Below are 25,269 nucleotides of genomic sequence, written 5' to 3'. Positions count from 1 at the left end.
CTTCTGCTTTCGTCTTTTCTGGTGGGATGAAGAGAGTGGGTGTGGAGGCTTGATTTGTTGGTTATGAGTTTCGTTGGCTGGGATGATCGTTTGAATTGTTGGCTGACGGGTCCTTGGTATACAGGAATAGCTATGCTTTCGGTATATTTTTACTTGGTTTGGTTGGCTTTCTGGAGTTTTCTGATGTTTCGTTCTTGGTTAACTTCTTTGCGCAGCGCGGTGACATATGCTTTGTCTGGATATTCTACATAGATATTAAATCATAGAATATGTTGCTTGCTTATCATCTTAAGCCCATGTCAAAGGAAATGGAATCAGAGGGCGTAAAAATTGATTTCCTCAACGTACTGTTTATTCCCTTTCCGGGATCGGCGTCGTGGTAGATATGAAAATGTTGTGTGGTTTGATTGATATTCCCCCCCCTGAATAAAAGCAGTCGGCAGCACAATCTATCATACAATGCAAACAAATAACAGGCATATGCAGAAGCAGCGGGAAAACGCAGACGACCAATTAGAGTGAGAAAAAGGCCCATCTTCAACCCATCCGGCCCCCGTACGAATCTATGTTACATGGAGAAGATACCAAGGTTTGGCGAAGAATATGAAGGTTGAGGATGCACCCAATTCCTTGCCCCAGGCGGGTCATTTCTGTCCCAAAAGCATCAATATCAATATCGTCTGTGGTATAGTAATGTGCCGCCCGGGGATTAGTGGACAGGTTGATTATTACTGAGTGGTTGGAAGAACCGTTTGATGTCGGGCGTTGCGTCGCGACTAACGGGTAGGAAGCTAGGATGGGACAGAAGCGAGGTTGGTTGCAGTTGTAGTCCTGAGAAACGGTTGGAACGAGAGGTAAAGAACATCAGCAAGGGCGGCAATCGTGGGTGTATGTCCAGGCAAGGTTCATTGTCACGGGTAGTATTGCACTGCCACGGCTTGTCCGGGATTTAATTCCATTTCCATCCCGCGTACCTTGAAGCGTGTATATATATAATTGGACAAAAATCCAAATGCAGCAGCGCAGTATACAATCCTCTCCCCCTCACACCCGCTGGCTAATCTTAATAGCCGCTCTACATCCCAAGCGCACCACATTAACCAACAAGTCATACGGCCTTGCCTCCTTCGCATCATTCTCCACCGCATGATCCAGATGCTCCAGCTCCTCATCCCGAATCCTCCTCAACGTCTGCACCAATTCCTCCAGCTCTCTCCTCCCCCCATCGGCCCCCTTCCCCTCCCCACCGACCCCTTCCCCTTGCCCCTCCAACCATCCCAAGATCTCCCTAACCTGCTCATTATAGTGGCCGCCAATTTCCGTCTCCACCGCCTCCGTGCACGCCATCGCCGCCTCCCTCCCCATCAGCCCCGTCGACCACCCCAGCACTGTTGCCGCCACTTGCCAGACGGGATACATAACCGTCGGCCTGACGCGGTGCTTGGCGCAGAGCTCGTTGAAGGTTGCGAAGTGGTTTGCTTCTTGGTCGTACATGTGTTTCATGAGGGGGCGGAGGTGGGGATTTGAGCGGGTTAACGGGGGTGTTTGGGCGGCGTAGATTAGTGTTGCGGCTAGTTCGCCGGCTTGGTTTACGCGGAGGGCACGGGAGAGGTAGGTGCGTTGGGACGGGGTGAGAGTGAAGGGGGCGCGTTTGGAGGAATTCTCTGGAGGAGCATTGAGAGGTACGGGGTCTGGGGTTGTCGAAGCGAGGCGGCGGGTTTGCTGGCTGAGTGGTAGGAGGCGTGGGATGGGATGGGTTTTGGGATATGCCGGAGTTCGAAGGGATATTCTGCAGACAGAGATGGACTGTCTGAGGGTGGGAATCGGATCCATCGGGGCCGGTGGTAATGAATGGATACAGTAGAGCGAGCTGTAGGACAATTGCTTCCTCCTTCCAGTGCGTAAGTCCCTATTCCCTGGATTCCCTTCCGCTCTGTGACCCGTGAAGAAACAATTTGTATTGTCGAAGATGATTTTGAGGTCGACAATTTCCCCTTTGGGAATCGTCAGCGAGTAGTTTAAGTCAGCGCTGAGTCAGCCGCCTCCAAACTCGCAAAACTGAACGTCACGAACGAAAGAGAACAGAACAAGAACAAGAACAACTTCTACAGAAGACGACGGTTTGGACCTAAGGGGCGACTGTCGAGGATCAAGGACGGATACCCGCATCTACTGCCATATACCACCGACCACCTCCCGACTTCATTCACCAGTGAAGACGACTGATCATTACGTACTTCAGAAAAACCCTGCCACATAAGAGACCGATTTCTCTCCAAGGGACCCGGGACCCCAGACCCTCCAGCCCGGGACTTGTGCTCTTCTACTGATTATATAACCTATCTATGACATCCTGATCTCCTCGTTCCTTCTCTCTGACAGCCATCGTCGCCAGCCATCTCTTCCTGCTCTCTTGATACCGGTTTCGCAGAATCTCAGATCTACGAAGTTCCCAGCTCCAGCCCGTGGCTTCCCTTCGTCATGTCGGATATCGACGCTGAAATTTTGGCTTTGGCGGGAGGCGACGACTCTTCGGACGAGGAAACTGCCCCGGCCCAGCCGAAGGGAGCCTCGCCGAAGAGTCACGGCTCTGGCTCCAACAGGAACAACAGCGGCAGCAGCAGCGGCAGCAGCAGCAACAACAACAACAACAGCAACAACAACAACAGCAACAACAACAACAACAGCAACAGCCACAACAACGATGGGGGAGAGTCGGAGGAGGAAAGTGGCGAAGTTTCTAGGAAGAAGACTGGCAACAGCTCCTCCTCGCGCCGAAAGCGGTCGAGAAATGTGGCAGATGATGATGATGCTGAGCTGTACGTATTGCTACTCTCTCACTTGTTCCTCTTGACACTGCACGTTTACCCTCGCTGTTTTTTACACAACACACATCTTTTTGGATAGATTTCCCTTGTCTCTTTTACTTTCTACTTCTATCTACACTTACAAGTTTACCTCTTACAACCTACAACCCATACCAAAAAGCATCCATGCTCACCAAATACCAAATACCCAGCTCCTCCTCTTCCTCCCGCTCCCGCACCTCTCTTCGCTCTGCCGCAATGTCCGAATCATCGTCCTCCGCCTCCCCACCCCCAGACCCAGACTCCCAAGGCCCGATCTTCCCATACGAAAAGCTCTTCCACTCCGCCAAGGACAAGGCTGAGGTAATGGCCCTCCCCGAAATCCAGCGCGAGCAGCTGCTCTCCGACCGCGCGCAGCAGGTCGATCGACACAACCAGGACCTGGCCCTGCGTCGCCTGCTAGCATCCCGTGAGCGCGAAGAGGCCCGTGCAGCTGAGAAAATGATGAAGAAGCGAAAAGTTGGCGCTACGGATTTGGAGGAGAAGGAGAGCCAGCGGAAGAGCTCGAGGCAGAAGATGACGCTGGGCGGTAGGAAGGTTGGGGAGACCTCTGATGCGATCGAGGCGTATAAGAAGAGGAGGGAGATGAAGGAAAAGAGGGATGAGATGCGTCGGAGGGAGGCGGGGCAGAGGAAAAGGGGGGCCAGAGATAGCTCCGGGTCGCCGGAGGATGGGCTTGTTTCGGACAATGACGATGCTGTTGCTGCTGCTGCTGCTGCTGCTGGCGGGCACAGTGAGGTTGAGTGGGATGATGGTGGTGGTGGTGAGGGTGGGGCGCGGAGGAGGTCAAGTTCGTTGCCGAAAGATGACCCCCCGGCTGAGCTGAGGGATATTCAGCGCGTGAAGGTTGGACGGAGCAATTTTGCGCAGGTGTGCTTTTATCCTGGGTTTGATCAGGCCATTGCGGATTGTTTTGTTAGGGTCGTTGTTGGGGTGAAGAAGGATGGGGAGAATGAGTATCGGGTTTGTTCGATTAAGAGTATGTACTTTCTTTTTCTTTTCCTTTTTCTTTTTCTTTCTTTTCTTTTCCTTTTTCTTTTTCTTTTTCTTTTCTTTTCTTTTTCTTTTCTTTTTCTTGTTGGTTGTTGCTGATGAGTTTGATTGTGTCTAGGATTCGTTGAGGGCAGACCATATGCCATGGAGGCTGCGAATGGGAGGAATTTCGTCACCACGCAATATGCCGTTCTTGCGCACGGCAAGTCGGAGCGGGAATTCCCATTCATCGCCTGTTCAGATTCGCCAATCACTGAGGTATATATCCCCGTCCCTTCCATCCCATCGCTAACTGTTTGCTCGCTCCCATATCCCCCATTCTAACACCACTGTCCCCACACCGCCAGCCCGAGTTCAACCGCTACCGCCAAACCATGATCGTTGAAGGGTGTAAAATGCCCACAAAATCCCAAACCGCCGCCAAAGTCACCGCCATAAACCGGCTAATAAACCACCCCTTCACGCGCGAAGAACTAGAAGAAAAACTCCGCCGCCAAGGCACAAACGACAACAAAACCAAAATCTTCCAGCGCATCCAGCTCGAACGGCGACGCCAAGAAGCCCTCACATCCGGCGACGAGGCGGCCATCGCCCAATGCGATGCCGAACTGGCACAATTCGTCGGCCCCAAGTTAGCGTTCGGTACGGTGCTGTGCAAGCCGCGCTCGAAGGAGAAGACGCAGCAGGAGCGCCTGCAGGAGCTGAATTTACGGAATCAGAAGCTTAATGCGGAGAGTGTAAGACGGGCGGAGATTGAGGAGAGGAGGAGGGTTAGGCTTGAGGCGGAGCGGGTGGCGAGGGGGGAGGCGATCAAGGATCGCTTTGCTAGGGTTAAGACGAGGGCGAGAATTCATTATGATGTGCATGGGGATCGGTTGGTGCCGAAGGGGGCTGGGGCTGGGGTGAGGAATGGGAGTGGGAATGGAAAGGGTGAAGAGGAGGGGGGGTTTGTGAGTGAGGGGAGTGGGATCAGTGGGGCTGTTACGCCGATTACGGGGGCGAATACGCCTATGGCTGCGTCTGCGGGGGTTAGTAATGGGAATGGCAATGTGACTAAGGCGGGGACACTGAATGGTAGCGGTGCCGGTGGAGCGACGCCAGGAAATGGTGGCAGTGGGAATAAGCAGCGCAAGGGAATTCCGGTTATTAGGCATCGGCCGACGGATGATGAGAATATTGCTGCGTTGGATTTGGGAATTGATATTGAGATTTAGGGGGGTGCGCTGGACCGGACTGAAGAGGAAGTGTGTGGGTGGGTAGAACTGACCGGGCGATTTTACACACTCGGTGTTCTATGTCCTCCTCTGGGTTTGATGGGTGTCTGATGGGGATGGTTGGTCATTCGATCTCTGATTCTGCACGGTTTGGTTTATTAAGCTTTGTTTTCGTTTGCTTTTATGATCGCTTTTCCCCCTGCGCCTTATTCTTCTCAGCTTGCTATATTTTCTTTTGTAACTGCTAGATTCTATAACTTTTCTTCCTGTTTTGTTTTTATGCGGGGGTGTTTTTTTTCATAGCGGGTTTTGGTAGGGGGTTTTCGGTATATTTTCTCTACGTTCTGGGTTGTCTGATGGATTTACCTCCTTTTCTTTTTGCACCCCCTTTTCTTTTTCTTTTTTTCTTTTTTTCTTTTTTCTTTTTCTTTTTTCTCTTTTTATCGTCGATGCATCCTGTCTGAGTTGCTTTCTTTTCTGCCGGCGATGTTTTAATCCCCTTCGTTGTCCCCTTATTTTTTTTGAAACCATCTGTTCTACGCTTCCCGGCCCCAAATCCCCAATTTTCCCTTTTCGTCATGGCATGGCTATATAGCAAGCATGTTTGTTGCTTTCAATTTACGAGGGTTGTTTTCTGTTCCTTTCTTTGTCGAGCTGTTGACGGAGGAATCAGGTAGTATGCACATATTACTAAACTGTCACTGTCACTTGAGTTGTTTATCTCCCCCCCTTCCCTTTTCTTTTTTTACTTCCTTTTTGAATTTCGTTGTCTACTGTCTGCTACTTCTCTTGTGATTATGGGGTTGTGGATTTGTGTCTGGACAAATGACTGTTCATGTTCTCGGGTTGTTGCAGACGTAGGAAGGGGGCAAGGGGGAAAGGCTCAAAAAGGGGGTAGGGCGGGGGGAGGGGAATGGGATGGATGGAGTCAAAATGGAGGAGAATGGTAGAAAAGGAAGAGGAAGAGAAAGGGAAAGAGGAAGAGGAAGAGGAAAGGGAAAAACAAAATCGATGAAGATGATGGATGGATGGATGGATGGATGCCGGCCGTTATTCTGAGTCGTCTTTTCTTGCTTTAAGAATTTATTTAAGTTGATTTTATTTATTTTTTTTTTAGGGCCTTCTTCTCTTCCGTCTTTTGTAATATTTTTGCGGCATGCAGAGAGATAGATAGAATTGTCAATGTGATTTGATTGTGAATGGCTTCGCTGTTCTCTGGAGGGTGAGATGGGCAGTTATGTTCCCCCTGTAATAGTTCCTTCGCCACGCCTGCGTCTTCGGGCGTGAGATGATGTCCCCAGCCCTATTACTTACTTCCCTTAGTTCTCTACCCCCCATAGGTAGCTAATTTTTCCCTCAGGTATCTGTCCCCGGGCTAAGAGTACAATCTCACGCGTCTCTGCTGTAACCTCAGTTTGGCACTAACTTAACTGTTGTGAATGCCAAAGCATCCTAGCCCAATCCTTTACCAGCGGAGACGGCGGAGATGGGGAAACGAATCGCCCGAATCCGGCCAATCAAAAGGCTTCGAAAAGCGTGTTCTGGTTACATTTTGTTTTGGATGGGTCGTGAGAACGCTGCAGGAATGAGAGAGTTGCGGGTTTGCAAGGAGGCTGGCTGGGTGAGCCTGGGTTAGGGACATCTTATTCTTGTATGACCGAGAGTGCCGCAATTGCTGCAGCGTTGTGGAGCTCGTTGGCGTGGGTGGTGCAGGCTCAGATGGCTGAGATTCACCGGTTTGAATAACTGCAACTACCTGTTCAACGGGTGCAGCAGGTGGAATAATAAGATCCTGAGCTTCATTCCTAGTTAGACCTCCTGCATGTTAGTAGTAGCGCAGAGTCCCATTGCAATGCCAGTCTTATCAAGGTTGTATATATCCTCTGGCAGAATCCCATGCTCAGCAATTGCACCCTCCAAGATCTTACACCAAGCCTGTATAACCGTTATATCCTCACATTTGGCCTGGTCATGATGATAGCGTCTGGAGTAGCGGGTCTGAAGTTCTGGACGGCGTGCCACTAGATTTGACACCCAGTTCTTGCCAACGCGGAGAGGGGTAGTAGTGGTGGAGATGGTGGAATTCCGTATAGTAAGAAGATAATTAGCTGTATCCTCAACAAATGCTGGCTGCGGGGGGGAATCCTCGTTTAGCTTGATCCAGCACCTATTCAACTAGCCGATTCTCTTCGGCCTGGGTTAATTTGGTTGAATTTGCACGTAGATTCATGCGAGGAGTCCGGCCATTTTGAGTCGATAATTTAGAGTAGAGAATGGTACATTCATTAAATACGCGTGCAGCTTCACGAATCGAGAATATTTCTTGCTTTTTTAAAGCATTTGTCGCGACTTCAAGCCTCTCCTCTCTCTCAAGAAAATTTGAAGCGTTTTTACTGCGAATTTGTGGCATAATTGCGCGTTGGGATGGATGAGTAGTTAATCAAGAAATATAATTTGAATTGGTTGATCCGCTCGCTTGGGAATTGTGTTAGTTGACGAAGGCTTGGCAGACTGCTGAGGTAAGCGGAGCGGATCGGCGCAACGCGCTAAATTGAATACGGACTAGCGCCTTATGCCGCGTTTTTGATTACAACGCGTCGTCACGGGTTTCGCGCCGGGGGGTGAAAAAGACAGCGGAAACTTGAAACAGCCAACTTCGCAGCAACCCATCCACAACACGGCTTTGGTTGAGGATACAGGTATCTTTACGTCCGATGATATACCTCATGTACGCCTAACTACATTTAGCACCTTACAATTGCCAGTTTCGTGCCCCGTTGCAGACTCCCGGACTTGGAGGGGATGCCGGGTGGTGTAGTAGTTATGGCTATGTTCCCCGCAAGGCGGCCCACTACGCCGGAGCACCGCGATGCATCCAGTCAGCATGACGATGGCGATGGCGATGGCGATGGCAGTGAGGGATCTCCAGTTATATTAACGCCCAGAGCGAAGATAAGGGCTCTCGTGGCCGCTTATGATGTGGACTCGGACGAGGATGCCAATACAAGCGCCAATACCGAGACAAGCAATAAGAAGCTGGGCGGTGAGGAGCCGGAGGTGATGAAGAATAAGAAGGTGCCTGTGTCGAGGCCGTCGTTTACGACGCTGGCGGCGGATAGGGCGTGGGTGGCTGGCAAGGGTGAGAGGGCTGGTAGTGCCGGGCATATGAATCACGAGGAGGATGAGGATGAGGATGAGGATGAGGATGAGGCTCCTGTGAGGCCGAAAGGGAAGATGGCGGCGAGGATGCAGGCTGCTGCTGCTGCTTCTGCTGCTGCTGCGGCAGACCAACGTTTATCATGGGGGGGGAGGGTAGATGAGGGGATGGGTAATGGGGATCGTGCGGCGGTTTCTGAGGATGTGAATCGGGATGAGAATATGGGTGCAGATGGAGATGCTACAATGTCTACATCTACACGGAAAACTTCTCCTGTACCAGAGTCTCGTTCACATTTCCCGCAGTTTGTGGCGCAGGGCTCACCCAAGCTGAATGCCAATGATGCTACGCAAGATACTACAGATACAACTGACGATGAACTTCCGACAACTAGAGGGAGGAGGCGGAAATCCCGCTCCATTGCATCGAACAGATCACTTTCGCCGCTGTTGGTCCCGCAGGATTCACCCGTTACTAAGAAGAATGACAAGTTGGTCGATGGCATGGAGACAGATGATGATGATGATGATGATGATGATGATGATGGTGATGACAATGCCCCAGCATCCTCCACAGCCCACAACCGCCTGCTGGCCCTCGTCGAGAAGAAGCGGAAGGAACGGGAAGCGCGTGAACAGCTCGAGGAGGAGAAGAAAGCAGCACGCCTACAGCGATCCAGCGACCTGCAGGAAAAGCTGTTTAGTTCTGATCAGGTCATCGGTGATGGCGACGATGACGCAGATGACGACGATTTGGAAGCGGCAAGGAAGCTAACACAGCATTCACGGCCCTCAGCGAGAAAGGCGAGTAAGAAGGCGCTCCTCGAGATGAATCGGGAGACGCAGAGGATTAGTCGGAATATGCAGCTGGCACATCAGGCCGTGACCAGGAAGAAGATTACAGTTGATAGCTTTTTGGAGAGGTTTAGGAAGAATAGTGCGGGTACGGGTGCAGCCGGGTTCGTTGCTGCGGCTCCGGCCTCGAGTTCTGTGCCTGCTTCTTCGGATAATGAGGGGCAACGAAGACAGTCTACGCCGCCTTCTTCGCCGGTGGAAGAAGAGCGCGCGTTAGGAGATGAACCTGCCGATCCGGCTGTTGAGGATACCTATTCACATAAAGAGGTCGACGTGACGAACCATGAGGACCTTGAACTACCGTCTGTGGAGGATATATTCGCTGGGACTGCAAGGGTTGTCGCCAATGCACCACCCCACCCGGCCCCCGAGCTTTCCTCCAAGCCACCCTCCGTGGCCCCAGCAACCGCACCAAAGTCATCCAAACCAGCACGACCCGTCGTCCGCGTCCGCCTCTCCCGTCAATCCATAGAAGAAAACCAAAAGAACGACTCCGACTCTGACCTGGAAATAATCACCTGTCCCGCCAAGACGAGACGCACAGCCGTCTTTGAAAACCTGCCCGCCCGCAATAACCAGTCCTCGTCATCGAGCACGTTGCTGAAACTGAAGACACTGGCGCAGCTTACGTCGCCGTCCAAGATGAAGCAGAGGTCCATGACGCAGGGGGAGTTGGAGGAGAATTTGATTCGGAGGGCGAGAATGCAGGCGCTGAGGGAGAGGGAGGAGAGGATTGAAGATCTGAAGAGAAAGGGGGTTTGGGTTGAAAGTGCTGAGGAGAGGGGGAGGGTTGAGGAGGAGGTTGAGGATTTGTTGGAGAAGGCAAGGGGGGAGGCGAGGGAAATTGCGAGGAGGGAGAAGAGGGAGGGGAAGAAGAAGGGGGAGGGGGATCAGGATGTGGTGGATTTGGATGATAGTGAGGATGAGGATTATGAGGGCGAGGAGGAGGAGGAAGAGGTGGAGGAAGAGGTGGAGCTTTCTGGGTCTGATGAGGAAAATGAGGAAGATGAGGAAGGGGAAAGGGAAGGGGAAGAGGAAGGGGAAGAGGAAGAATTGGAGGATGGGTATGTACGAACTGAGAAAGGGGATGAGGGGACTGGGCAATTTATCCATAAAGAAGCTGATGAAGCTATGGTCTCCGACGATGAGCGAAGTGAATCGGAGGAGCCCCTGGTGCAAGGAATGGACGAAAATGCACCGCGCAGGAATAGAAGACGGGTCATCATGGATGAAGAAGACGACGATGTGGATGACCTCAACGAAAACGAACCCAAAAACACCCTTCCTAAACCCCACGAAACCCCCATCCGCTCCCAGCACTCCCAACCTCTCTTCCCTCACCTCCCAACGACCGGCACCCCCTTAATGGGCCTAACCCAAGCCTTTGGCGCCACCTTCGCAAACAGTCAAGACGACCAGGACTCCGATGGCCAAGAGGACTCCCTCGCCCTCCTACGCCGCATGTCGAATTCCGAGCGTCCCGTCGACGAGCTGCTGGAACGCGACTTCCAGCAGGATATAATCCGCGACAGCCAGGGCAGTGGTGCCATCTCGGATTCGCTGCCCCTTGATATCTTCGCTAGCTATCCAGTTGCCAGTGGGGAACGTGTCTCTGAGTCCCCAGCAGCGAGGACGGTGGCGTCGTATTCGTATTCGCAGGCACCGGAGCCGACACAGGATGCTGGGTTTGTGTATTCGCCGTTCGATCAGGGGAGGAGGTTCAAGGATGTGCCGTTGTCCACGGTGGAGACGGTTGCGGTAGGGGGTGGAGGTGGGAATGATATGTCTCCTGTTGCGAGGAGGGGGAAGGGGAAGTTGAGGCGTGGGCCTGCTGCGGAGTTTTCGGATGTGGAGGAGGAGCGTGGTGAGGATGACGACGATGATGAAGATGATGGGGTTTTGGGTAAACGTAGCGCGTTTGATGTTATGCGCAAATCGTCGTTGGGGAAATCTGCAAAAGCAAAAGCGAAGACGCCCTTTGACAAGACGAAGAGTAAGGCGAGGGATGTTGTTGATGATGTTGCAGAGGAGTCTGAGGATGAATATGCGGGGCTTGGAGGGGCGAGTGATGAGAGTGAGGGTGAGGAGGATGAGATCGATCTTAGTATGATCAATGATGAGAGCGGAGAGGTGGTTGATGAGAAGCAGTTGGCGGCTTTGAATGCGTATGTCTATTTCCCTTTTTTTTTTACCCCTTACCACCCGTGCTTTACAGACATGTACCATTATTTCCAATGATAACTAACAATCCACTTCCCACAGAACCCACTCCCGCCAACAAGACGAGCAGCAAGTCAACAAGCTCATGCGCGACATCACCACCGGCGCCCTCCGTCGTCGTCGTGGTGCAGCAACCGACGACCTGGACCTGTCTGATTCCGACGACGAACGCATCGCCGCCCGCCGCCGGGCGAAGAGGAGGGAGTTTGCGAAGATGCGCAAGGCGCTGTTGGCTGATGAGAAGATCGGGATGATTGCGGAGGATCCGAAGAAATCTGCTTTTTTGCGCACAATTGAGGATCGGGATGTGGATAGTGACACTCCCATGGCGGAGTTTTTGGGCGAGGATGGCGATGGCGATGGCGATGGCGCTAGCTCGCAGGATACGCCGGAGCGAGATGTCGTCATGGCTGGTCAGCTGGAGGGGCTTGAGAACAGGCACTCTGCTGCTACCAATAATAATAATAATAATAATCGCAAACGCCCACTTGACCAGTCAGCCCACGATGAGGTAAATCGGCGTCCACCGCCTCATCTGCGTCGGAAGGCAGGAGGGGGTGTGACGACGAGCAAGAAGCCGTCGACGCTCGCTGAGATTCGCCAGAGTGTCTCGTTCCTGCTTGAGGGGGATGAGCCAAATGAGTCGGAGCCGTTTACCGGGGATATCTTGCTTTCGGATGAGGAGCAGCCGGAAGAAGCGCGTCGGGCGAGGGAGGGAACTGCTGATGAGGAACAGGATGACGAGCCGGAGACGCATCTTTTCTCTAACGGTCGCGGGGATGGGAATGGTGGCTCTGACAGAGCGAGCTCCAGCAGTGGTGGTAGGGGCAGTGGAAGCACCCACTCCAACCCCCGCCGCCGCCGACCGCGGGGCAAAGTCGTCGACCGCCTCTCTCTCCGGCGCCAGGCATCCTCCAACGCCGCCTCCACCTCCACCAGCACCTCCACCAGCACCTCCACCAGCACCAGCACCAGCACCAGCACCACCCCATCGCAACGACCTCCGGTCCCCGCCAAGCCTTCTTCTCCACAAGCAGCGTACCAACCTTCACACGCCCGCCGCCGCTCATCCGCCGCGCCACGAGCAACCTATCCGCTTCGTCCGTGACGACGGCCGAGTCTGGGGTTTCTGTAGTGACGACAGGATATTCGGTGTCGGTGACGGAGGGTGGGGGTGGGGGCGGGGGTGGGAAGAAGGGGAGTGTGAATTATTATGCGGCTGCGAGGGAGAGGCAGAGGCAGTGGGAGGTCAGGAGGGGGGAGAGGGCAAGGGCGGGTGGGAAGGGAGGTGGGAAGGTCGTTGAGGGGGTCTTGGGGGGGTTGCTTGGGGCCGGAGAGTGGGAGTGAGTAGGTCGTTGAGGGGGTCTTGGGGGGGTTGCTTGGGGGCGGGAGTGGGAGTGAGGTGACGAGTTGGGTTGTTGGATCTGTTAGGCATTTGGGATGGGGTTTTTTTTTTTGTTGGGGGGTGTTATGGAGTTTTTTTTGATTTATATGTACATGCACACATTGTCTTCTTTTCTGTTCTTTTGTTTTTCTTTTCATTGAATTTTTCATATGAATAGATGAATAAATTCGAGCAGCTGGGATCTCAAGTACGGCTTTATTTCAGACCATGTTATGGTATTGTGCTCTGTGTGTAACATTGCAATTACCTGTGGATTGATAGAATCCGTTTCATTCAAGTCTGTTTCACGAAAAGCCAATTAACAAAAGCCAAAAACTGGGAAACGGACATAAACACGCCTTACAACAGATACCTTCTCATCCATCCTTCCACTCCAAAACATCCCACTCAACACCAACAATCCACTTCTCAACCATCCCAGCCGCCCCACGCAACCCACCACCACCACCCCCTACCCCTACCCTTCCCTCTTCCCGCCTCATCCGTCTCCTCCCTCTACCCCCCGAAAACTCCTCAATCTCCATCTCCCACACCAAACCCCTTCGAATCCCTATCCTATCTCCCTTCGCAATAGTGGGCAGAGGAGCTAGCGACGGCGGCGGATAACCCTGTGCATCAGATGCAGGGTGTCTATGTCCCCGGGAACGGGATGGAGCAGACATGGGAGCGCCGAAGAGGAGGATTTTGCGGGGCGGTGGCTGCGTGTGTTGGTGCTGTTGCGTGGGAGATGGGGTTGTGTTGGGAATTGTGCGGGCGGGTGTTGTGATGGGATAGGGGTTGGGGTGGTTTATGGGATTTGCAGTTATGAACGTGACAGGGGCCGGGTGGCCCGGTGTATAATATATGGGCTGTCCATTGCTGTGGGCAGACGAGGGGTGTTGGAGGTCTAAGACTTGGCATGTGAGGTAGTAATTAGTTGCTCGGGTTGGGGTTGGGATTGGTTGGTGCGTGGTTCTGGGTGTCTGGGTATTGATATTGTTGTTGTTGTTTCTGGTAACCTGCGCGTTTGTAAATTGGGACGCGTGTTTCATAGCCTCCGCTTCGAGGAGCCAGGAGCGGACGGAGGCGGTCATGCCTCCTGGCTTACAGTCTTGCGTTATGCTGGAGGTTGAGCGGCGGGGTCGGCCGGGAATAGCGAAGGGATGGTACGTGATTTCACTAGTTTGGGGGTGTTCGGGTGGTCGGGGGAGGGGTGGTGGGAGGATAAAATGGGGTTGGCGGCGTTGGGTTGGGGGTTGTGCTGTCTGTGAGGAGGGTGTGAAAGTGCTTGGTCTGAGAGGTTGAAAGTTGGCGGTGGAAGGGGGGTTTGAGGGGTGATTGAGGAGGAAACGAGGATGCTTGGTGGAAGATGAGGAGACTAGTTTGAGAGCTGTGCTGATGCTTGGTGGGAGGAAAGGGGTACTTGGTCCTGGGGAGTGTGTCTCGCGGGGTGGAGGAGTTGGAGATGCGAATAAGGAGGTGGGTGATTTAGGCGGTGGTGATGGGGATGTGGATGCAGATGGACACGATGATATTGAATCTGCGTTGACATCACCGCTATTGGGAGGAGGTAGAGACACCCTCCGACGTTTCGCCTTGCGCATTTCTGGCGTCGGGGGGAAAATGGCATCGAATTCCGCATCGATGTCAAACCCTCCGCCGACGTCACCCTGGTTTACTGGATACCCTTCCAAAGGGGGAGATGGGGTATCATCCTGGAATAAAAGATCCTCTTCATCGCTGTTGGAGTCGTGAATAATGTCCCCCCCTGGGTAAGCCTGGGGCAAGTTCCCAGTCTGCCCCCCATCGGACTCAGTGAGTGCTGAGGACGAGGGATTAACATCACTCAAATTGGCCTCTGCGTCCGAGACACGGCAGCTTCTTCCCCTGTCCGTGAAACGGAAACGAGGAGTTGCTGCAAACTGAGAGGCAGAACTTGAAGGGAAATTTGAGCTGAAGATGAAGCGCGGAGTTCGCGATGCTGATCCGTTCCCCCTAGAGGGAGGAGCTTGCCTCGCTGGAGTCTGTATATAATAATGTCAACGGCAATGCTTCAACCTGGGGGGGGGGGGGGAAGGGGGTTAGTTTTGTAGTCAGCGGGACGTACTGTAGCTGGAGCCATCCTCTACCGGTTTTTCGGCAGCAGCATCGATGCTCTGTATTTTCCCGTTCAAGGCTTTTCGCGGACAGATGATATTTCATTTTCAGCGGTAAACTCGGGACAGCAAGCAGCCGTTGTGTCACGTATCTACGGGGCACTTGGAAGAGGAGCGATGTTATCCCTCTTCCTCAAACCCTCGCCTGAACTAACCTGAATCCGAATCCTAACGCGCGCCCCAACCCGAAACTGTGGTGGTGTGTGTTGGTGGTGATCCCGTAACTTGGTCAGCGTAGTTAACAGTTTTAAGCAGTTAACAACTAATCGTGCCCCGCGCACCCACACCTCTTGTGGGTGCGCCACAGCGTAACGATAAAAATATCAACTTCTTCATTAATCAATCTTCAAATATTAATATATCACCACCACCATGACCAATAAGATAGATGATCTTGAAAAATGTATTCAGAGTGTCATTGAAGTCTATAATGGCAATTGAAAACAGAAAATCCTACCTCTGGCGCGCAAATTCAACATTCCTTATCAACGTCTTCGAGCAAGAATCAATGGAAGAAAAACACGCAATGCAAAGACTGCACCGAACAAGAAGCTTAGCAAGAGCCAGGAGGACGTGTTAAAAGAGTGGATAGCTCATATGGACAGAAATAATTGCCTGCTGACTGCAGAGCAGATTCAAGATAATGTGAATCTCATCCTCAAACACCATCATACTGATCCTTCAACCTCCCCACCCGTGGTCAGCAAGATGTGGACCTATCGATATATACAAAGCTTGGATGGGTATAAAAGGGTTAAGCAGAAGGCAATGGATCCGAAAAGAATTGCTGTTGAGGATATTAGCTACATCAAGGTGTGGTTTGACTGTTTGGAAATCTTACTTCAAAAGTACGCATTTCAAACCTGCGATATCTACAACTTCAATGAGATTGGCTTTCAAGAGGGTCAAGGACGTTGGAGAATGGGTTATTACTGCTTTTAAAGACTTTAATTCAGTTATAACTTCATCATATTCTCGAGGATTGATCACTGTGATTGAGTGTGTTTCAGCAGATAGTGAGGTATTGGATCCCTTCATCATCATGAAATCCAAAACCCAACTTGAAGATTGGTATACACAAAGCAACCTACCAGGCGGATATACAATTGTGACATCAGATACTGGCTATACCAATGATGAGATTGGCTTTGCATGGATTCAGCACTTTAATGAGGCCTCTAAAAAATGTCAGCAAGACAGTCATCAATTGCTGCTTCTTGACAATCATGAATCTCATCTCACTGAAGAATTCCTACAATACTGTGATCTCCACAAAATTATTCTATATGGATTTCCTTCACATTCAACTCATATACTGCAACCTCGAGATGGCGTGCCTTTTCAGCAGTATAAGCACTACCATTCAAAGACAGTTAATCAAGCTGCGTGATATGAATATGAGCAGTATGAAAAATGTCAATTCCTACAGAATCTAGTTGATGTCTGCAAAAAGACTTTTCAACCTTCTACTATTCAGACTGGCTTTGTGGATCATGGCATTGTCCCATTCAACTCACAATCTATACTGCTTAAGCTAGATTCAAAGGTCCCTGACTACCCTGAGTTGCAAATATATGGAGAAGACTCCTTTTCACCACAATCAAGCTGTTCAGATACTGCTTCATCACAGCTATTCTCACCCAAGACAATCAAGAAGCTACAACATCATATTTGAGTGGCAAAGAAGGCAATGCAAGATATGGAGGATACACTTGATTCCAAATCACCTCACCTGAGCAATCGATTGAACAAGATTTTCAAAGGCAGTCTTGTTCAGGCGGAACTCAATGCTATAAGAGAGAGTGAGATTGAGGGTTACTACCTTGCAATCAAACACCGCAGCACTAAAAATACACGTCGGCAGGTTCAAATAGGAGGTATACTCACTGTCAGGGATGCAAATAGAAAGATCATGCAACGTAAAGAGGAGGAAGCAGAAAAAGAATGTTATAAGGGAGTCAAACATGTTGGGAGAGCTTTGAAGAAAATGCCATGGATCCAACTCAACAAGAGGTTAATGATATATATGAACGTCTCCCGAATAATACAGCTACTACAGATGATATAGATAAATTAATTATCATAGATTAGCAGCGTGGTGATGAGATATTAATTTTTGAAGTTCTAATTATCCATATTTTTTATCGTTACGCTGTTTTTATCGTTACGCTGTGGCGCACCCACATCAGGTACGATTAATTAGTAGTTATCACCGTCAGCCACTTTTACCAGCAGATTACCTGATCAGATATGTATTTCTCAACAACCATGAGAAATCACGCTTCAAATCAAAAGAGAGGAGACTTTCGTCTAGCTATCAGAGCATAAAATAAGACAAACCAAAAGCGTTCGAGCTGCTGCAAAGATCGATGGTTCCTCGACTGCAGGGACAGTTTTCACGTACCAATTCTCAACCCACCGATCGCGATCAAAGAAGAATGCCTGGTTCAACGAATGGTATTCATGGATGAGAGAGGTCTATCATTCCTAATCGCGAAGCGTATGAGACATGACCATGACCATTCAATTATCAAAGTACGAATCTGCATCATCATCGTCATCATCATCATCATCGACAACTGAAGAACGCTGGGCTCGAACCATGATGTAGTTAAGCTTCAACATCAGACTCTCGCACCCATATGTGATTATCAGTGAGCTTTATTTGCAGATTGCGCGTAATCAAAAAACAACTCTTCCATCAACCCCTCCAATGACCCTCTGTCCCTGTCCCCGTCCCTCTGCCCACCCCCGCACCCTCCTCCTAACCCTCGACGCCTTCAACACGCTCTTCCAACCCCGCCTCCCCGTCCCCGTCCAATACGCCCAAGTCGCCCAGTCCCTCAGCTTCCCCCCACCACAGCAGCTCACCAGCAACAATAAGAACCTATCCACAGAGGCCCTCGCAGAGAAGATCTCAGTGGCCTTCCGTGCGGCGTTTAAACGGGAGAGTGCGGCGAGGCCGAACTATGGACGGAATGTGGTGGGGTTTGGGGGCCCGAGGGAGTGGTGGGGTAATGTGGTGAGGGGCTGCTTTAGGGGGGTTGTGAGGGGCCATGCGGATGGGGAGGGGGATGAGGTTGAGGTTCCGGAGGAGTTGGTCAGGAGGTTACTTGTACGGTTTGAGGGCCGGGAGGGGTATGTGTTGTATCCAGATGTGGAGGGGTTTTTTGAGAGGCTGACGAGGTGGAAGGCGTCGTTGTTGGTGGCCGATGGCGGTAGAAGAGACGGCATTGTCAATGCGCATTCTCCGTTCGAGAGGGTTGTTGTGGGTGTGATTTCGAATTCGGATGATAGGATTGCTAGTATCTTGCATAGCTTGGGGGTGCGGGTTGGGGAGACGCGGGAGGAGCATATTACCACTGCTGCTGCTACTGAGACCGGGCTGAGGAGGAAAATACCAGCTGATATCGACTTTATCGTCACCAGCTATGAAGCTGACGCGGAGAAGCCGCACCGCAAGATCTTCGATATGGCCAAAGAAAGGGCTAAAGAATGTCTTGACGGTGGCGGTGATAGCGGCTTGTCTCCTTCGGGGGATCCGGAGTGGATCTGCGTACATGTCGGAGATCATTACGAGAAGGACTACGAGGGAGCAATTAATGCTGGCTGGGATAGTTTCTTACTCCCCAGAGACGGGGAGGGACCCTCCGTGTCCGATTATCGCCTTGACTCTTCTTCTACTGTAAAGCATATACGGGCACTAACTGACCTATTTCCCCGGCTGGGGATGGATAAGAGATTACTTCCGGTCGAACGAATGATGTGACATGATATCAAACCACGGATCTATTTGTGACGGTATTTTGGGTATATATATCCTTTGCTATACATGCATGCAGAGCAAAACAAGAATATCAACCATCCCCACCAGCCCTCGATACAGCCTTCAACGTATCCAACGCAACCTTACACCCCCACTTGACGACCCTCCTCTCCCTCTTCGACACCACAATATCCGTCTTCGCAACCACTTTCCGAATAAAATAAATCAGCCTAGGCACAATCTGCGGCGTCTCCCTCGTCCGCAAAAACACATCTGCCAGCGCCTTCTCATCGAACCCCTCGTCACCCTCACCACCATCCCGTCCTCTCCTCGACCCAGACCCATTCCGCTCCCTCTGCAGCTCCCGCGTCCTTCTTTGCTGCGTCTGCGTCATAACCGTAACAATCAGCACCTCCACAAACACCCTCGTCTTACTCTGCATATACACAAAATCCAAAACCTTCAGCGCCCCCAACCCCATCTCCCCACCCGCAATCAAACTCCCATACATCTTCGCCAGATTCACAATAGCCTTGCTCGTCACCTCATCATCCCCCTCACCACCACCACCGTCATCATCCCCATACTCCCCCCCCTCCCCCATCCGTTTGAAAACATCCCACAGCGAAAACATAAACGCCATCTTCATCCGCCGCTCCCCGCACAGCCTGCGCGCTATAATCGTGTAATACGGATTATGCGCCTCTTCTTCCATAGCGCAGTGCAGGAGGACGCGCGGTATCTCGCCCTCCTGATTCCGCTTCAGGCGCAGTTTGGCCAGCCGCATGTGCGCGTCCCGGTAGTCAGCGGCGGACATTATGGCAACGAATATCGAGCGGCGGACGTCCGTGTTCATCCCGTGCGCTCTGGCGAGCTGCAAGAGATCGACCTCTTTACCGCCTATGCCGTCGTTGTCGTTTAGGGTATCTGCCAGCGCTGTCACGGCATGTGCATGTGCATGTGCATCAGCAGCACCAGCAACGGTGGTATCTCGCTGGCCGTTGTGCTGGTTCGCCGCATCATCCCTCCAACTGGCGCCGACAAGCCACCACTTGCCCCTCTTATCGGCCCGATGGATGTCTGCGCGGCCGATGCGGATGGGTTCGCTGGCACGGAGGGTGCGGGGGGAGTCGTTGAGGGAGCCGAGGATTTTGCGCATGGTTGTTATGTGTGTTGAGGAGAGGGATGAGGCGGAGGCGGCGTTGGACTTTAGGCGGTTGTTTTTTAGGTCTGTTATTGTTTCGAGCATGAATTTTGTGCGGACGGAGAGGGTGCTTGGGTCTAGGGTTGAAAAGGTGGGTTGGAGGAGGAGGATTATGTCTTTGAGGGTTGAGGGGGAGTCGGCGCGGAGCTGGGGGCCGGAGTCTGCGGGTTTGGTTAGTAGTGGTTAATTGGTTTGGGGGAGTATGTGAATGGGGAGCGTAGGGGGGTAATTGGCAGCTGGCTCACTCTTGATGATTCGCAAGAGAAGTTCGGTGTTTAGTTCTGTGATGTCTGTTAGGAATAGACGGATATAGTCGAAGATCAGACTACATCCGATAACATGGAAGTTATACAGATGCGACAATAGCGAGATGGCATTCAGCATCTCCTTGTTATTACTCCCTCCACCATCACTCTCCTTCTCCTCCCTCCCCTTCATCCTCGCCACCTCATAATCCCCATCGAACCTCCTCACAACCGCCTCAACAAGCTCTGCCCCAAAATCCATCCCCATCACTTTATACACGGCTGCAATAAACCCCGCATGCAGTATTATAAACGTATCCTGTAACACGCTCCTGTCATACACCAGGCCCATCAGTAGCTCTATAAGCGTCGATGTGACGTTGCGGCGCGGGTAATCTTGGTACAGCTTTTCTATCTCGCGCAGGATGGAGAGGAGGTTTGCTTCGGAAAGTTTGTTGAGGTGGCCTTGTGCTTGGCGGCGGAGGAGGGTTAGGGATTCTGATTCGTTTGGTGGTTGGTTGCGGAGGGAAGGGGGGATGTATTTGGGCGGCGCTGTGGGGGTAGAAACCGGGGGGAGGTAGGGGTTTTCTCGCTTCTTTGGTTTTTGGGCGGTGTCCTCATCGTCCTGGCCGCTGTCATTGGAGATGTTGTTGCCGTCGCCGCCGCCGCCGCCGTCGTCGTCGTCAAAGCCGTCAAATTCGTCTTCCTCACCGGATTCGTCGCTTTCCTCACTGCCCTCCCTCTCACTCCCGGACTCCACCCCCATGCTCTTATTCTTCCGCGCAGCAGCCTGGGCCTTCATCCTCTTCCTCTGCAGCCACTCATCCTCCTCCCTCTTTCTCTTTCGCGACTCATCCTCCCCATCCGATCCAGCCCCGGCCAGATCACCGAGTATGTCCGCTAATCCCTCATCGTAAAACGATTGTGGCAGTTTCCCTTTCTTCCCCTTGATACCTAGCTTTTTCTCCAGCGCGGAGATCTCCGCATCGTCCTCGGCTAATTTGTCCTTGACAGCCTGAGATAATTTAGGTTGGGTTGTAAATTGCTCGTCTCCGCTGGACATTTCTTCTTCATCAGGGTCATCACCATCTTCTCCTTCTTCTTCTTCTTCTTCGTTAAGCAAATCCGTAAAGCCCCCCTCATTCTCCTCCTCCGATTCCCCCTTCTCAAATACATTAACAATTTGCTCCCTCTTCTTCAAAATCGGCTTTGACTTCGGCGCAGATCCCACCTTTAATTTCGCGGTTGGCCTCTGCTTCTGCTCACCGGCAGACACGGTATTTCGCACATCCCCACCGTCAACTACTCCCCCACGCCCCCCATTTCCCCTCTGTGCCCTCTGTGCCCTCTGTGCCCTCTTCACATTCACCCGCTCAGCCTTCCGCCGCTCTTTTCGCGAAACGTACCCATTGCGAAGGCGGTCACCTGTTCCCTTTCCCCTGGGCAAGTCGGCCAGGTCCGAGAGGCCCAGCTCATCGCGGAGCTGTTTGGGGAGCTGTGTTGTGTTGTATAGTGGGCGGGGCATAGTCAAGGGCGAATGAGGTATTTGTCCGTCGCCTGGTCCCTGTGATGTCGGTAGTTGTTGATGTTGATCAAGTCAAAGAAGTTACATATCTTTTTTCTGCCGGGCGCCTTGGAAGGCGGTGAGAGAGAGTATTCATCCTTCTTGATTTGCGGCGAGAGTAACCATTCATTGCAGCAGCCTCGGCGGGCGATGGAGACATGGCGGAACCAGCTACGTAACTTATATCTCTTTCCATGCCCCGGATAGAACTAGTCCGCATGCAATTTGATTCATTACTGCAAGAAAACGCAGCACGGCGGGCGTCGATAAAATATTTCACCCCATCCACCTCCACCCGCAACCTTCACCACCCAATTCCACATACCATACACCCCCGACACGCCCATATCGCCTCATCCCTCCGGCCGACATGTCCAACAGCCCGCACGTCTCCAATGACGAGGTTAGTATATACAACAGCACTCCCATAACCATCAACCATCCAGCTAACAATGGCCCCCCCCCTTTCCCCGTTCCAGTTCTTCGAAACTCTCCAATCCCTCCTGTCCAAACAATCCGCCCAAGCCAGGGGGTCTATCTTCCTTACGCAAAAGCGGATGCCTAGCGCCAGCACCAACAGCACCAACAGCACCAACAGCACCTCCCCGTCTCCGTCAGCAGCAGATCCATCAGCTCCAGCGACGTTGTCGCTGTCACCAATCCTCATCCGCGCCACAAACGGCAAACACAAGAGTTCCAAGACAAAGGTATCGACTGTCGTGCAGCCGGGGGATATCGAGGGGTTCTTTGGCAGGTATGCGGAGGTTTGCAGGGCGGGGATGGTGGGGATGAAGAAGAGGGATAGGAGCGCGAGGAAGAAAGGGAAGGGGAAGGGGAAGGAGAAGGGGAAGGAGAAGGAGAAGGGGAAGGAGAAGGAGAAGGGGAAGGGGAATGTTTAGGGGAAGGTTGAGGGGGGTGATGGGTGGGGGATGGAGAGGACTTGCATTCGTTTGGCGTTTGGGAGGTTTGTTTCTTGATGGTGTTTGCTGTGTTGGTCTCGTGGAGGCATAGAGGCATAGAGGTCCCTGGTGGCTTGGGGTTGGTTATGTGTCCGAACTACATGAAACAGAAGGGGGAATCTGTCGAGTTGAATTTGAACTATTTTTGAAAGATTTCTCTCGTGGCATAGATATGTGTGACATCGATATGTGGAGAGGAATCTTGTATATTGCGTACAAAACATGCTCAAGGATTTAACTTGCATAATATAAGCCATCATCACCACACACCTCAACTACGCAGCGATAAAACAAAAGAGAGATGAGGACACATGGTAGCTAAGCTGCCACAGACAGAGCATCGCTATCACTAAAGACTCCAGTGCCGTCGAGGCCAAACCAGACAACAAAAATAGCAAGGGAAAGAACCGATAATGAATGCGTATACAGAGCAAAGGCAATGCGGCGCTCTTGCTTGAGAAGAAAGACAGAAAGAAAAGGGGAGGGGGGGGTAAAAAAGACCCTAATGACAAACCACACCAGCAGGGCAAATCGCTCTAGCACACGATATAGGTATTCCACGCCTACAAAAACAGATTCAGATTGACATTGCCTCCAACCCAGGTAAAGCAGGGAAAAGGTTTCCACGCATGCTTACTCGAACATATACCCGTTTCGCCCGCCGGATAATTACAGCAAGAAAACGGAAACAAAGGGAAAACTCAGGAAAGGAGAGATCAGTGAAATACATGTAGTGAAATATTTAAATCGATAGAATGAAATCGCATCGGAGGCATGGAGGAGTCAGGGGGCAGTGTAGATATAGATATATAGAAGGAAACGATGTTGGTATATACATAAAAAGAAAGAAAGAAAGAAAAGGAAAGAAAAAAATATGAGGAAAACGAAAGGAAGGGCAATGGAATGAAGGGAGGTTAGCAGGTAGGGATGCCAACCGTCTCAAAACATCTCAATCCAGCTCCTCACTCCACCTGTCACACCAGCCCCCACCCTCCCCTTCCTTCTCCTTCTCCTCCCTCCATCTCCTCGACGCAGAAGCTGGTACCGATATCGGGATCCCGAAATCATCCTCGCTCCACACATCCCCTCTATCGTCATCCTCGTCTTCATCCTCGTCGTCCTCGACAACAGACTTGCAACCCTTCCTCAGCTCGAGCCGCAACCCATCCCTCTTCGCCAATCTCGCAGCGATATGCAGCAGCACAGCGAGAACTTGGATGGGCGTGCTTATGACGAGCGAGCAGGTTTTGCGGAGGATGGTTGTTGTTAGTTTGTTGATGGGCGAGGGCTGGTAGAGAGAGAGCGTTGAGCGGGGGGGGAGGGGGGAGAGGTCGCGCATCCGGGAGTCGTGGGTGCGGTGGCGGGGGTTTGACGGTAGTGGGGATGGGGATGGGGGTGTATGTATTTCTTTGGGTGAGGCAGGGGGGAGAGGGGATGGGGTTGGATGTGTGGGTGGTGCAGGCGGGGTTTTGGGGCGAGATTCTGTCTCTGGATCGGGTTGCCTGGGCGCTGGGAATTCGAAGATGGTGGTTTCCCGGGACGATCCGCCGTTATGAGAGCGTTGGGGCGGGGTGTGTAGCTTCTCTGCGGTGATGAAGGGGTGAGAGTCTGGAGGGGAGGGAGTATTGGAGTATGGAGGCGAGGGGGGGAGGAGCGGGGAGCGAGAAGATTGGAAGGAGTGGAATGAATCGACGCTTGACGATAGATGGTCGTTTTCCATTTGCATTTCCATGTCGCTTTCGCATTCGCTCTCGGGCAGAGCTTGGAAGGTAGCCATGAGCGAGTCGAAGGCGTACGTGGGCTCCGTGACGTTCCGGACCGCCTGGGAACGCATGGGTAGAGGGGGTGACCGCCCATCATGATGGGGTAGAGATACACAGCGACGTGCTTTGGGGGTTCTTTCGCTGCAATCAGTCATATCACCCTCCTCAGTGTTCCCCGTGCGGGTGCTCTCCGCATCACTCCGCCCGCACCCCAGGCTCTCCGAATTCGCCTCTCCAAAGCTAAGTTTCCGCGCTTCAAAGCCGTGCTCCAGTTTCGGCCGCCACGCCTTCTTCTTCCGCGGCGTCTTCGACTCCTCAGGCAGCTCGACCGAAAACCCACGCTTGAACGGACACGGAGTAACCTCATACCTAATAATTGTCGAGAGCACCTTCTTCAGCGCCTCCACCTGCTCCTTATCCCGCTCCGTCTCATAGGGAAGTTCGATGCGGTAATATGTGAGCCGTCTTATGCGGATGACGAAGATGGAATTCCCATCCACGCACCAGCATTGGCAGTTCTTCATGAGCGTCTGCACCACGCTGCCGGATTTGAGGAATATGGTTGAGCCCGGGACGTGTTCTATTTTCATATGGCCGAGGGCTACTATTCGCTCTGTAGAGAGGCGCCATGGGAGGGTCTCTATGGCGTCGACTACGTAGTCAAGCTCCGAGGAGATGTCGGTGGGAGGGGGGATGTGGGCGGACTGGGGGAGTTCGAATTTGACGATTTTGGCACAGCGGTGGTGGAAGTGGACTTCAGTTGACGCGGGGGGGATGGGGTTTGGTGCGTCTGAGGGTCCCAGGCTGGGTCGCAGTTTGTGCGGGAGGGCGTTGGCGTGCTGGAGAGGCCGTGTTGGATCCATGGGGGTTGGTTATCTAGTTTATTTGTTTGTTTAGGCTATCGCGGGGGGGGGGGGGGGGGG

At 52.2% G+C, this 25,269-nt stretch overlaps 8 protein-coding genes across 8 annotated transcripts; 4 read left to right on the top strand and 4 right to left on the bottom strand.

Annotated features, from left to right (window-relative positions):
• Positions 1 to 1,044: 1,044 nt before the first annotated feature.
• Positions 1,045 to 1,833, bottom strand: PADG_06476 (uncharacterized protein; the record flags this gene model as incomplete). Its single annotated transcript, XM_010763461.1, has 1 exon — positions 1,045 to 1,833. The coding sequence occupies one exon, from the start codon at positions 1,831 to 1,833 to the stop codon at positions 1,045 to 1,047; it is 789 nt and encodes a 262-aa protein (XP_010761763.1).
• A 648-nt stretch (positions 1,834 to 2,481) lies between these two features.
• Positions 2,482 to 5,074, top strand: PADG_06475 (uncharacterized protein; the record flags this gene model as incomplete). Its single annotated transcript, XM_010763460.1, has 4 exons — positions 2,482 to 2,819; positions 3,020 to 3,846; positions 3,979 to 4,118; positions 4,208 to 5,074. 4 exons carry the CDS (start codon positions 2,482 to 2,484, stop codon positions 5,072 to 5,074), a joined length of 2,172 nt encoding a protein of 723 aa, XP_010761762.1.
• Positions 5,075 to 7,897: 2,823 nt separating this feature from the next.
• PADG_06473 (uncharacterized protein) lies at positions 7,898 to 12,413 on the top strand (the record flags this gene model as incomplete). Its single annotated transcript, XM_010763459.1, has 2 exons — positions 7,898 to 11,250; positions 11,348 to 12,413. The coding sequence occupies 2 exons, from the start codon at positions 7,898 to 7,900 to the stop codon at positions 12,411 to 12,413; spliced, it is 4,419 nt and encodes a 1,472-aa protein (XP_010761761.1).
• Positions 12,414 to 13,066: 653 nt separating this feature from the next.
• Positions 13,067 to 14,811, bottom strand: PADG_12128 (uncharacterized protein; the record flags this gene model as incomplete). The annotated part of the gene is made up of 2 exons (XM_010763683.1): positions 13,067 to 14,713; positions 14,797 to 14,811. The coding sequence occupies 2 exons, from the start codon at positions 14,809 to 14,811 to the stop codon at positions 13,067 to 13,069; spliced, it is 1,662 nt and encodes a 553-aa protein (XP_010761985.1).
• Positions 14,812 to 17,558: 2,747 nt separating this feature from the next.
• PADG_06470 (uncharacterized protein) lies at positions 17,559 to 18,614 on the top strand (the record flags this gene model as incomplete). The annotated part of the gene is made up of 1 exon (XM_010763595.1): positions 17,559 to 18,614. The coding sequence occupies one exon, from the start codon at positions 17,559 to 17,561 to the stop codon at positions 18,612 to 18,614; it is 1,056 nt and encodes a 351-aa protein (XP_010761897.1).
• An 88-nt stretch (positions 18,615 to 18,702) lies between these two features.
• Positions 18,703 to 21,585, bottom strand: PADG_06469 (uncharacterized protein; the record flags this gene model as incomplete). The annotated part of the gene is made up of 2 exons (XM_010763458.1): positions 18,703 to 19,976; positions 20,061 to 21,585. 2 exons carry the CDS (start codon positions 21,583 to 21,585, stop codon positions 18,703 to 18,705), a joined length of 2,799 nt encoding a protein of 932 aa, XP_010761760.1.
• A 409-nt stretch (positions 21,586 to 21,994) lies between these two features.
• PADG_06468 (uncharacterized protein) lies at positions 21,995 to 22,523 on the top strand (the record flags this gene model as incomplete). The annotated part of the gene is made up of 2 exons (XM_010763457.1): positions 21,995 to 22,027; positions 22,104 to 22,523. The coding sequence occupies 2 exons, from the start codon at positions 21,995 to 21,997 to the stop codon at positions 22,521 to 22,523; spliced, it is 453 nt and encodes a 150-aa protein (XP_010761759.1).
• A 1,009-nt stretch (positions 22,524 to 23,532) lies between these two features.
• Positions 23,533 to 25,209, bottom strand: PADG_06467 (uncharacterized protein; the record flags this gene model as incomplete). Its single annotated transcript, XM_010763456.1, has 1 exon — positions 23,533 to 25,209. The coding sequence occupies one exon, from the start codon at positions 25,207 to 25,209 to the stop codon at positions 23,533 to 23,535; it is 1,677 nt and encodes a 558-aa protein (XP_010761758.1).
• Between the last annotated feature and the right edge of the window lie 60 nt (positions 25,210 to 25,269).

This window comes from Paracoccidioides brasiliensis (assembly GCF_000150735.1).
Source record: "Paracoccidioides brasiliensis Pb18 unplaced genomic scaffold supercont2.8, whole genome shotgun sequence".
NCBI classification, from domain to species: Eukaryota; Fungi; Ascomycota; class Eurotiomycetes; order Onygenales; family Ajellomycetaceae; genus Paracoccidioides; species Paracoccidioides brasiliensis.
The sequence above is the reverse complement of the archived record's forward strand: the minus strand, read 5'-3'. Positions and strand labels throughout refer to the sequence as shown.